We start from the raw sequence: 12,600 nt of genomic DNA on the forward strand, positions 1-12,600 counted from the left end.
CCCCCTCATTAACTTTTCCCATCGGCGGCAAAAGAGAGAGAGGACTTATTAACCATTTGCGGGTAACCGTCCCACGTTAATGAAGGATTATCAATCTATAATTTGATTTGATTTGATTTAGTCCAAACTACTAATTAAGAGAATTAGTGAAAGCAAAAGGTCGCCAAAAGGAAAAAGGTGACTACTATGTGTTATCCCCTTACCGTTGAAGTCAAATTATGCTTCACCCGCAAGGACATAGAGATATTAAATACAAAAGATTTCTTCAAAAGAAAGCACGCGAAAAGCACGTGACTTTTAAGTTCATCCTTAACTCTGCATGTTTCTAAGAACTGGAGTATGTTTACGGTCTTACGTGCACACTACTAGGAGGGGACAAGAATAGCAAAATAGTTAATTATTAGATTGTACGAGCGCTCCGAGAAACTTAAAGCAAAATAATTATTAGGATGTAATTGTGGGATGTCAGTTAATCAAATTGTGGCTAGCTTTTTCTCGTTTTCTCGATATTCTTTTCTTCTATTCTCGTTTTCACATAGTCGTCTTCTTCAACCTCCACAAATGATAAGATTTGAGCTAGATCTTTCCCTCCTTCACTTTTTCTTCATGTTTTGGCTACTTTGGTTCTTTGTACTCTTTTTCTTACCTTTTTCTCGTTTTGAGTAGTTTTTCCCTGCCGATGTAGTATGAATCTAGAAAGTTTTTTTCTCCCTTTTCAAGGAGGTTTCTATCTTGATCTAGTCTATATTTTGGGATATTTGCGTATATGATTTCAAGGTTTCGCTTCCCTTAGGCTAGTTGGTAAAGATCGAAGGAATTTCATAAAGGTTTTGTTTTCGCGGGTGTTAGATATGTACTCATTCAACCTCGTTACATCAAAAGACAGTTGATTTTGGTTTGAAAATTTCACAAATATGCTCTTTAAGCGCGTAACCCATATGCTTATTTTGATGATTCATCTCATTATATGGAGTTTGTTTGTTTTGAAATTGTCTTGGATTCGGATTGTGATGTTTCTCTCTTGTATTTCCATTGAAATAAATGGAATGTTTGTTTAACAAAACAAAAATAACTATTTGGATACAATGACTCGAAATAGTTGGAATTGCCTTGTGATGTATAGGTTCGGAATAGGAAGAGAAAATTCCAAAAAATGACCTGAAATGTCATCATTTTTTCAAATAAGGATCCAAAGTAAACCGTATCCTCATTTTCTCAAATAAAAATCTGAAGTGAATATTGTTTCAAAGATTATGACGTGCCTTCATCGCTTCAATTAAGTGTCCGATCAAAGACATTTTTGTCGATTACTCTTCTTTTTTTTTCCTTTTTCTTTTGCCTTTCCTTCTCTCCAATGGCCGATCTCAAGTGATGGTCACCCATCGACGGGGGCCTCTCCGAGGCAAGGGGAGGGTAGGCCTTGCCCGAGTGAGCCGAAGGCTATGCATGCTTGGGCAACGCTACGATTGCCCATGTTAGCCTCGTTCGAGCGAGTCAAGGGAGGCTCTCACCTAGACAAGGGCAACCCTCGGCTCGCCCAGGCAAGAAGGGTAAAAGAATAACAAATGATGAAAATGCTCTTGGTCAGACCATTCTTTGAAATAATTATGGCACTTCAAGGCATTATTTGAAACAAGTTCCAATTTAGCCCATTATTTGAGAAAATAACGACACTTTGAGCGTTTATTTAGAACTTTCCCTAATAAAATAAACTTATGCCTTGAACTAGTTTGGTGAAGAACTTTTTTTCACCCTAATCCCTACTTTTCAGGAGAGAATCAGCTGAACTATTTATTATTATTTTTATTTTTTGGATCGAACGGTTGAACTAGTTTGGTGAAGAGCTTTTTTTTTTTTTTTTCTCCTTTTGGATCCATCTTCCTTTGGGCTGTAAATCTAACGTATGTCTTATGACCCACAAATAGCAATTAGAGTTGATTTGAGCGCTCCTTTTATATCTATGGAGAAACTTATGAATTTCCCCGAAAGTTTCTCTTGGACATGCTACCTTTATTGTTTTAAAGACGTCCGAAAGTTGCTCAGGACCGCTTAATCAATTAACCATGATTATTGTGCGTTAAAGATGTCGTGAATTTCAACATTGTAATGTTAGCCGGTCATTATTTTCACGCGAAGTGAATTAAACCCAAAAGAAAACCTTATATTTCACATCCGAAGAAGTAATTAATTGTTTGCCGATCGAGTTTGTCTCGGAATCCAATCTCATTGATTTGGCCTTAGCACGTACGATATCCGGTCGGCTGGGCCTTAATTTCTACGACAAGGCTGATGAATAGATGGAGAAGGGCGCGTCTTCCGATTCGGTTCCAAAGACATGTCCGATTGTATCAGAGAGCCCAGCAAATTGAGGTTTCTCTCTTGGGCTTCGTCGGGCCATGTCGTTTTGGGTCAAACGGATCCTTCGCGTCACCGAAGGACGACAATTTTCAAGCGAGTTGGTCGAAAGCGAGAAATTGGGATTTGAGTTAGTGCCCCTTCAAATTCGAAAATTTAAAAAGACAAGTTTCGATAGAGATGCTCTAACAGTTAATCATCACTGGACACCACAAAGCAGAAGGAAGCACAATGATTAAAGCCTAATCCCACTTTTACGAGCACCTAGAAAGACCGAAAAAGAGAGGAATTGACGATATTCCATCCCCAAAAGTTGAAGTAAACACGGCATGACTCGCCTGATTAGACCTCACCCATTATACCAAACGTGGTTAGGCAAGCTTGGAATTTTCCGGCGACTGATGATCGTCCTCGACAAGTGTTAAAACGCCGTATGCGAACGTAACTTGCGCTAGCAATCTTATGCATTTTTTGCAGCGTTGACCGGGGTCGATCACGCACCGTCCGTCGGACGACGAAGGCTCGGACAAGTGCGAGTTCAGGAATACGTGCGAACCCATCATTGGCCTCATTAAAGTTCACTTCAATATCGAAAAATGACATGCGGACTGCAATTATACACCCCGAAACCCGACTACTGTTATGTGTCGGCAATCCTCGAATGCTAGTCCAGAGGATGGTCCTTCTGTGGCTGCATGATAAGCATTCTATGCCTAGCCTTACCATCCATAACTCGCATTTGAGCACAACTTAGCTGATCTGAAAGGGTCCATTACCTGAACTCTTGGACCCCCAAATGAGAAATATCCCATAGTCAATAGTTAAATTCAAGCTCAGCTCAAGCTGGATCGCAAGTTCGAACTCGGATTACCATAAACAATTCATTATGTCGCACCCGATCTCCGATCTCGAGTTACCGCAACCTCTATTTTTTGATATAATTATAGCAGGTTGACGGATCAACGAAAGTGAGCACAGTGAGATATATCTTTTCGGTTCACGCGTCTCTTCAATTCATGTGTACCTTCATTTCATGTGATTTTTCGCTCTACTACAGTTTCTAACTTTAATATTGTAGTTATTAAGAGTTAATGGCTCAATCAATGTGAGAATAATCGATATGGCTCTTGAGTTCACGCCCTTACCATTTTCTGCAGCTATTTTCGATGTCTATAAATAGACGTATATATTATATTCATAAACACCGACTAAAAAGAAGAACTTCTGGAAGTATTCCTCTAATTTTCTCCATAGTCATTCTTTGAGTATGCTGATTTTCAGAAGTATTTGACCGAGTCATATTCATATAATGTTGATACGAACAGGTTCAAGATGTTTGCAAAATTATACACGGGTCGACACACGCTTACAAGATGCCGGTGGAAAGCCAGCTCATCTTGAATTTAACACCGGCTTCGTTCACATGATAGAGCATTCCCTGTATAAATCTTCGCATTCGTGTGAGTAGGAATTCGATTTTCATTTGCCTAAAGTCGTAACTATGTTTGAAAGTCCCCATCCAGCGAGCTGTCACAATCAATCTTCAAACTCGACGAGAGTCGCCGCTAGTCAAGAGGGCATTCGGCGGCGTCGATACGTCCTTAATAGGAGACAACTAAGGTCGGCATGGGACGCCGACGCTGCAGTTCAAAGTACAGCTAGCTTCAAGAGGTGCAATCAGGTCCCGCAACCCTTGAATTGACTCCCCGACAGCCATCGCCAGTTTTGGCTTTAGAAAGGAAACGAATGAGAGGGTGGGCAAGTGTCGTCGTCTCCGAGAGGGCCCGCGTTTCACGGCCCACGTTTCGGCTTCGCGTCATGTTACATGTCCGCTCTCTGCACCCCTTTCGAATTCACTCCTCGGTCGCTACAGACCAAGATTCCAAAAACCCGGAACGATTTAAATAATTAGTGAAGAGAAATTACCGAATCAACTAACCGTAAGCATGGATTGTAGTTTTTTATTAGCGTCAGTTTTATATTGAAATAGTTTAATTTTTCATTGTTTCTTCGCTTAAAGCCTATTTGGTACAATTTTTTCTCCGACCATTAACCCCGAAAAGGATATGACACAGCTTATTATACGTTCGAAAAAAAGTTATCTCACTCAATTTTAAGGCACTGTAACTTTGGAACATGTATTGTAAAATATACATACAGACCACAACAATTCGTACCGACAATGTGTCACAGCTAGAGAGTACAGCGACGACATATCAAGCGGACATATGGTAACTTACTGATTAATTGAAAAATTAATGCAACGATTAATTGTTCCGGGATAAAATCAGGAAATATATAGATGCGACTATTAAATCACCCTCCGAAGAAGGTAAGGAATCACTACCCTCGCTCCCGAGTCAAAGTTAAAAAGGAGAGACCTGCAGAGGGACACCGATAGCCACGTGTCCGTCATCGGAGAGACCATAAGGTGTCGGTTGCGCTCGTAGGCTGTAAAGCCAGCCTACACGTGGCAATCCTTCCGTTCTCGGTTGCCTTCCATCCGAAGGACCGAAACAAAACCCAACCCAACCCTACCCAACCCCATCGAGCTAACAGAAAAGAAGCTCAACCCCCACTTCATCCGCATCGTCCATCTCTCATCGTTGGCCTCGAAATCACCATTTTTTCCGGGAAGGACTTCGCCGGAAAAAGCTCTCCTTCCACTTTAAAGGCCTCCCTCCGGGATGCTTCCCATCTCTGATCAGCCTTCCCCGGAATCGCAAAAGAAGAAGACCACCGCCTCCGACTCGTTACTCAGCCGTAAGAACTCGTTCAACTCGCTCGCCTCGGCTCTCCAACCCTACTTCTCCCTCCACAACCCTCGCACATGGCTCTTTCTCGCCATCATTTCCCTCCAGATCTTGATCCTCTTCATGGCTCGCTCCGTCCCCCTCCCGCTCTCCTTCCCCCACGCCCGCCACCACTTCCCGGGGCCTATTGCTGCCGCTCGGCTCCCCTCCTCCGCCGCCGCCTTCGTTTCGCCGACCGATCCTCCGTCCGCGGACTCCGACCAATGCGGTTCAGGTAGTTTTCCGAATTACGCTCTCTCAAGCTCAAATTGCATCGATTATGGAAATGATGCGCCTCTCTGTCCGTATTTTGTCCGAATTATTTTCTCCGAGCAAAATTTATTTTCTCTAGACACGAGGTTTTAATAGTGAACAGCTTATAAATGCACATCTTGTAATTGCGGTAGCTTTTTGTTTGGGCAGGGAAAATTTACGTGTACGAGCTTCCGAGTTTCTTCAACCTGGAGATTCTCAAGCAGTGCGACAACTTGAATCCTTGGAGCTCGCGATGCGACGCGCTTGCTAACCAAGGGTTCGGCCAACCCGCCGCTGGGCGCTTGGCAGGGATCGTACCGGAGAAGTTGGCGCCCGCGTGGTTCTGGACTGACCAGTTCGTTTCGGAGATAATCTTCCACAACCGTATCCTCAAGCACGCGTGCAGGACGATGGAGCCCGAATCAGCTGCGGCCTTCTACATACCGTTCTACACTGGACTCGCGGTGGGCAAGTACTTGTGGTCTAATTCCAGCGCCAAGGACCGCGATCGCCACTGCGAGATGATGCTGAGCTGGGTCCAGGATCAGGTGCCCTACAAGAGATCCAACGGCTGGGATCACTTCATCAATATGGGGCGCATCACGTGGGATTTTCGCCGGTCCAAGGACGAGGACTGGGGCTCCAGCTGCATCTACAAGGCGGGGATGAGGAACATCACGCGCCTCCTGATCGAGCGCAACCCCTGGGACTACTTCGACGTTGGCGTGCCCTACCCCACCGGATTCCACCCCCGGTCCGAGTCCGACGTGGCGGAGTGGCAGGACTACGTCCGCACGCGGCCGCGGCCCGCGCTGTTCTGCTTCGCCGGGGCCAAGCGTGGCGCGATCAAGAACGATTTCCGAGGCATCTTGCTGAGCCAGTGCCGCAACGAGTCAGACGCGTGCCGGGCTGTGGACTGCGCGGGGGCGCGGTGCTCCAACGGCACAACCGAAATCCTGGAGACCTTCCTGGGGTCCAAGTTCTGTCTGCAGCCGAGGGGGGACAGCTTCACCCGCAGGTCCATCTTCGACTGCATGGTGGCCGGCTCGATCCCCGTCTTCTTCTGGAGGCGGACCGCTTACTACCAGTACGAGTGGTTCTTGCCGGGCGAACCGGGGAGCTACTCGGTTTACATAGACCGGAACGAGGTGAAGAACGGGACGTCCATCAGGAAAGTCCTGGAGAGGTACAGCGAGGAGGACGTGAGGAGGATGAGAGAGAGAGTGATCGAGTACATACCCAAGCTCGTGTACGTGTTGCCGGAAGAAGGGCTGGGGAGGGTGAAGGACGCGTTCGATGTGGCCATGGAGGGGGTTTTGAGGAGGTTTAAGGAGCAGGAAGAGTGGAGGTTTAAGTGGCGGTGAGTGCTGTGCTTAGTGACGAGAAGAGGGTAATTGCACACACATTTCTGAGGTACGCGGAATTTCTGGAAGCCTGCTTCGCGATTGTTACTACTAGCCTACTAGGATAGATTATCGAATTATAAAGATTATAAAGAACATCATCTTCATCTTCAAAGATTTCAAGCAGGTTCTTCCACTCAGTTTCATTCTTTTTGCAGCAAAGTGCGAAAGTGACCTCCGTTAATGTAATTCCCTTCATTTTTTCTCCGTCAATTTCGCATTTTTTTTTTCCCTTGGGCTACTGTATTCTTTTAGCCGCTTGTTGTAGAGAATAAAGTGTAAACCGGGGCAATGCAGCCTCGGTTGTTCATAGATTCATATTTATTGGGTCGAGAAAACATGGCTTTTGGTTTTTTCCTATGTTGTTGGGACCCCTGGGCTGGGCAAAAAAGGACCATCCTGCGCTGTGGCATGTGGAATCTGGTAAAAAAAGGGTCAGTAAAAAGGTCTCGAAGTTGGTAATGGGACGTGTTTTGTCTCTTCTGGTTAACAGTGGCTCGGAGTCGTAATCATCATCAACTCCTCCGACTGCTGTTTTTTTAATGGCCATCTCCGAGATTCACATGTTTGAGTTTCCCGCTACGTAGTCATCAGTTTCTGCGATTTTTTCTTTTTCTTTTCTTTTCTTTTTTTGGTGGCCGTAGGAGCGTCCCGATCCATGATGGAAAGATCCAATTTAATCGAATTGAAGTGTCTGGGTACAGATCAATAATTCCAGTCGGTTTGGTTACGACATAATAACAATTCATTGTTTGATTGCGAACGCACGTGCTCCAATTTGTGGTGCAAGTTCCGGACTAGCAATTTGATTGAGGCCTACACAGACAGTAGGTAAGGGACTACGGCTGTGATAGCGATACCGGCACAGCAGACCATATTTGCTGTGCAGTCCCAAAGCTCGTAGATTTTAAAATTTTGTTCCGAAGGGAGAATTGTAGATATAGGAGACTGTATCGTACTGAGATGAAAAATGAAATGGTAGTGCAATTTTAATTTGTTGGTGAGAATTGATTCAACGCCTTGCATTTCCTTTTGAGTCATGTTAGCATGACAATATGATAATATTAACGGTGAAATATTAAGCATAAGATCAGAGGTGGGTCCGATTATAATTGTTAAATATTTTTTTTATTCATAATATTTAAGATTAAAATTGCACCGTCATATCGTTACACTGTCAATTTCTCAAGTTCCTTTCTTCTTTTTGCTTCTTTGTCTTGTCCACTTCCTCAACCAATTCATATGGCAAGGCTTTTTTGACTTACGTATCTCTAACCCTAAGGTTACTAGATTTAATTGTAGGATAAATAATAGCACTTGAGCTCATACCTGAGCATGAGCCGATAACTCTTGTTTATTTAGAATGAATCGAATGGCCGTTTTTTTTTTTGGGGTCGAAAACTCTATATCTAAATCGAATACACTTGGCGTGGAATACTGGACTTAATAAGCGGAGGTAATGTAAACTCCCAGTTTGGGAGAGAAGGGTCTGGCCTTAAGCCCGTTAGCTACTAATATAACATGGCCTGACTGATTCCAATTCGAAGGAGCGCTAGACACCGTGCAACCCCGACCAGGCCGAAGCCCAAATAATTGTACAGTCAAGATTGTCCGAAGGAAGTCAAAAGTCCGACGAAGAGTAGAACTAGAACGTAACAGTCCTATGACTTTGATTGGAACGCATTCCATTCATTCCCACACACAACTTCCATTACTAAAACAAGAATGTTCCATCTTCACTAGTCAAATATGTTGTGAAGATAAAAAACAGAAACATTTCTAGTCCTGATTTCTTTCTAACAAAAACAGACGTAGTCAAACCCGTTTCTTGAAACCCGCAATAGAGCTCTCAATGAGTAGATATTCCCGTGGGCTTGATGTCTCGATGTCATCGATAGCCTTTTTTCTTGTGACGTTTGATGAAATGACGGAATCATCCGAAATTAGTCTTAAAGACATTAATTATTCTGGGGACACATGTATTCGGTGCCTTAAAAAAACAAAAAAAAAGCGTTCATAACTAAACACATGTAAGAGATTCCCTAAAACAACCTCGTTAGCGTAATCAATAGTGCCCAGATCAATGCATCGGGTGGACAATAATATCCCTAATCCTTGATTTCCGCTATGCACGATAGAACCGTTAAATGAAAAAAACAAATCAAAAAGGTCGTGCACAATGTCTTAAGACCTGGCCACCATGGGCCCCACATACTTTTTGTAATTTTCCGCATAAATCCTCTTAATATTCCTTCACGTTTCTTCTCTCCCCCTTCTTCCCCTCCAATCTTCGGGGAGAAGCCGATTGGCCATCACACGTTCGACTCGCAGCGGTCAATCCCGCTGCTTTTGCTTTGCGATCCGCGGATGTCATGACGATCGCCGTCTCTTCCCTCCTCCTGCTTGCCTTCTCCTTCGTCCTCTCGGAAGCCCAGTCGAGCGTCCTCCCGCTGCAGCCTCACGCGCTGCCGTCGCTTAATCTGAGTTACATCCAGGTAAGATCCTCCGATCCAAAGCACCTGGTATTTGGACAAATTCGGAGCCGTTTCCGGTTCCTTTCCTCGGCGATTGATGGTGATTCTGTTGCTTGGCCGATGAAGAAACTGGGAAGCTGCTCTTACACGGTCGTTGTCACCACGAGTTGCTCTTCTCCCTCGTACACGCGAGATCAAATCAGCATAGCCTTCGGCGATGCTTACGGCAATCAGGTTCGTCCGCGACGTTCCCGTTTATTGCGGTGTGTTGCATCATGAAGCGGTCCTCACCTTGCTGCTTATTGCGTCTTCTAGGAATTTCATTGACGCGCTTGATGAGAAAATTTGTATTCCGGGCAGTTGTTTACATGTGGAATTTTAACTGGGGGAAGGCTATCCGGTCTGTCACTCAACCTTTAGGCCTTTTCTGGTTTCCAATGGAGTAGTCGTAATTTATACACATGATTGCTAAAAAGTCCCTGCATTTTTTTGGGTTCTTTCTGGGGATTTTGTTTTGTTCTTGGAATTCGACGTTTCGCTCCCTCTTAATTCCCGCAAACATTAATTTTGCCGAAATATCGATGCCTAGATCTATGCCCCGAGGCTGGACGATCCATCAACCAGAACATTTGAAGGATGCTCTTCGGACACATTTCAGATAAATGGACCGTGCGCCTACCAGATATGCTATGTATATTTCTACAGGAGCGGACCGGACGGCTGGAAACCGGATAGAGTGGAGATTTACGGACACAATTCGAAGGCAGTCACGTTCTACTACCGCACCTTCATTCCAAGTGACATCTGGTACGGATTCAATCTCTGCAACAGTGCCGCTTCTTCAACTGGGCAACCTAACTACAGGTTCTTTTTCCACATGGTGTATGGATTTTTAGTCAGTGCTTTCCTGAACTTCTGTAGTTAAGACTTATCTCTGTGTTCCCTTTGCATGTTGTTGCTGTATTACTGTGTATATCACACTGTGTTGTTCATAAATCAATTACAAACCATGCGTCTCGAATGACATCTTAGACTCAAGTTATGTATAGTAATTATAGTGATCTAGTCATCTCTGGTATTGAAACCCAATAAAGAGTCGCTGTCGGTCCTTCTCTTAGTGTAGGAGATGTCACAATGCTCATGGACTCGTCGTTGGCTGCGTTGCCGACATTTCGAAACATTGCGATGTGGTTCTCTTGCCATGTCTTTTGGTGGTTAGATGTATGTAGTTAATGGCAAATTCCACTTCTTACATGGTTTTGTTGTAATTGATCTGGGTTACTGACTCCTCTGTGTAAGGTTCAACCTTCATCAATCATAATCTACAAGGATGGTTCAGATCCTATCCTCCAATTTCGTCTTTGCTTATGTTCAGTGAAACGGAAAAGTTCATTGAAAAAGAAAAAATCCATTTGGAACCTTTTTTAGGTCAAACGTACTTGTTGGGACGTAAGCGAAAATGGAGAAAAGTTTATCTTTGAACTCTTTTCATCGAATTTGGAATTAACATGATGCTCCGGCATCTGTTTTTAATATCAAGCTACAATTAAGACCTTGCATAGCTCGGAAATTTCTAAAAAGCGCAAGGTTGGAGAAGATCATAAATTATTTTCATTCCATAGTCATGAGATGCAAAGTCCTACCGTGGGCATGGTCGCTTTCGCCTGCAGTTGGCAAGGCTGGCCTCACTTAGATCTTAGCAAGGCAGCCTCAGCCAGTGGCTAACGAGCTTCGGCAACCCTCGTTACTCACATTGTGCAAAAAAAAAAAAAAAAAAAGGAAGGAAGGAAAAAAGAAGAAAAGGCAAAACAGAAGAAAAGTGAAAAAATTGACAAGATTTAAAAAATATTGAATAATTATAAAAAATTATTCGCGCAGTTTCGGCTGTGCTACTCAAAACTGGTACTTTGTCCAAGTCTTTAAGGCAATGCGCCTTGCACTTTCTTTTTAGCACTTTCGGATCCTTTGTGGTTTTTCTTTATTCTTTTGTTCAAGAGATCCAACAAAACGAAAGAGAGAGGTTTGAAAAGTGCAAAAAAGAAAGTGCAAGGCTCGATACCCTAAAGACTTTAAAGGCAATGTTGGAAAAATTTGGATAATAAACTTGATTACACATCACAACTTGGCCCTATTTCAGAGCATGACGAAGAGTAAATGTGTCACGAGTGTACCGATTAGTAATTTTTTGTGACCGAAAAAATTAGTTTTACATAAATTTATCACAAGTGTAAAAGTTTGGGGTGTTTGGTGATCGAGGTAAATTCATTACAAATGTATCATTTTGAAGTAAATTTGTCATTGATGTATTAGTTTGGAGTAAATTTACCACGGATGTACCAGTTTGGAGTAAATTTGTCACAAATATATCAATTTGAGGTTTTTGGTGATATTAGCCTTATGGGATTTTCACGTAGACTTGGTCCACATCATCATACCAAGTTACATGTGTCATCCATTTCAGCAAATTTAATCGTGAAATTTGATGAAAGCTAGATTTGTCATAAATGTATCAATTTAAAGATTTTTATGGTCAAACAATTATTTTGGAAGAAATTATTTTCAGTGGTATTAATCCTTTTTTTTTTTGTGTGGATTGAGCAGCAAGGGTCGGTGTTAATTGCGGACTGTTATGCAATTTGAGAAGCCATTGAATGGATGATGTGGACGAGAGAATCAAGTAAATTTTGACGTGTTGGCCAGCCATTGTCTAAGTTGGGATTTTCATGTGGTGACAACGACCAAATTGATTCCAAACATGATCGAAATTTGGCCTCTTTCCCTAAATAATATCAACCTTGGTCCCAATTTTGCTTTGAACTTTTTTTATTGTCAGAAAAAAAAAGTCAAAATTTTAGGTTCAATCACAGATCTGTCTCGAATTTAGGGCCAGTCCCAAAACAATCCCGATTTTTTTTTAATCTAAGAGAAAAATTACCAATGTTCACTCTAGTCTCAAATCTACCCCATTAGCCATTTGTCCAAAAATCGCTGTTAGTCGTCATTAATTTTCATATCCTCGAACCGGTTCATTTTGAAGATAATTTACCATGCCACTTTGTCGATACGAATTTGTTATCTAGGTGGAAATGCCAATGGACTGCAGGAGTAGATTTGAGAAAAGAATGAAAATCGATGATATAATTTAGAGAGAACAAAATTCAGGGCAAATATGGATTATTGAAAAAGAATATGACATGCATTTGGATATTTCCTCGCTGATTTCATATTTTCTCTTCCTACTTATTATCGGGTTTTATAACATAATCTATTCATCTATTACATAGAAAAGCAAGAACTCATAGTCATCTGGTTATGACCGAT

General features: G+C 42.8%; 2 protein-coding genes across 2 annotated transcripts; both read left to right on the forward strand.

Moving 5' to 3' along the window:
• The first annotated feature begins 4,892 nt into the window (after nucleotides 1-4,892).
• On the forward strand, nucleotides 4,893-7,096 carry LOC115742737 (xyloglucan galactosyltransferase XLT2). Its single transcript, XM_030677197.2, has 2 exons — nucleotides 4,893-5,382; nucleotides 5,571-7,096. Exons 1-2 carry the CDS (start codon nucleotides 5,043-5,045, stop codon nucleotides 6,764-6,766), a joined length of 1,536 nt encoding a protein of 511 aa, XP_030533057.1. The 5' UTR covers nucleotides 4,893-5,042; the 3' UTR covers nucleotides 6,767-7,096.
• Nucleotides 7,097-9,069: 1,973 nt separating this feature from the next.
• Nucleotides 9,070-10,363, forward strand: LOC115742652 (embryo-specific protein ATS3B-like). The gene is made up of 3 exons (XM_030677070.2): nucleotides 9,070-9,300; nucleotides 9,406-9,513; nucleotides 9,869-10,363. The coding sequence occupies exons 1-3, from the start codon at nucleotides 9,178-9,180 to the stop codon at nucleotides 10,202-10,204; spliced, it is 567 nt and encodes a 188-aa protein (XP_030532930.1). The 5' UTR covers nucleotides 9,070-9,177; the 3' UTR covers nucleotides 10,205-10,363.
• The last annotated feature ends 2,237 nt before the right edge of the window (nucleotides 10,364-12,600 follow it).

The sequence above is a fragment of the Rhodamnia argentea genome, chromosome 10 (assembly GCF_020921035.1).
Source record: "Rhodamnia argentea isolate NSW1041297 chromosome 10, ASM2092103v1, whole genome shotgun sequence".
Classification (NCBI taxonomy): Eukaryota; Viridiplantae; Streptophyta; class Magnoliopsida; order Myrtales; family Myrtaceae; genus Rhodamnia; species Rhodamnia argentea.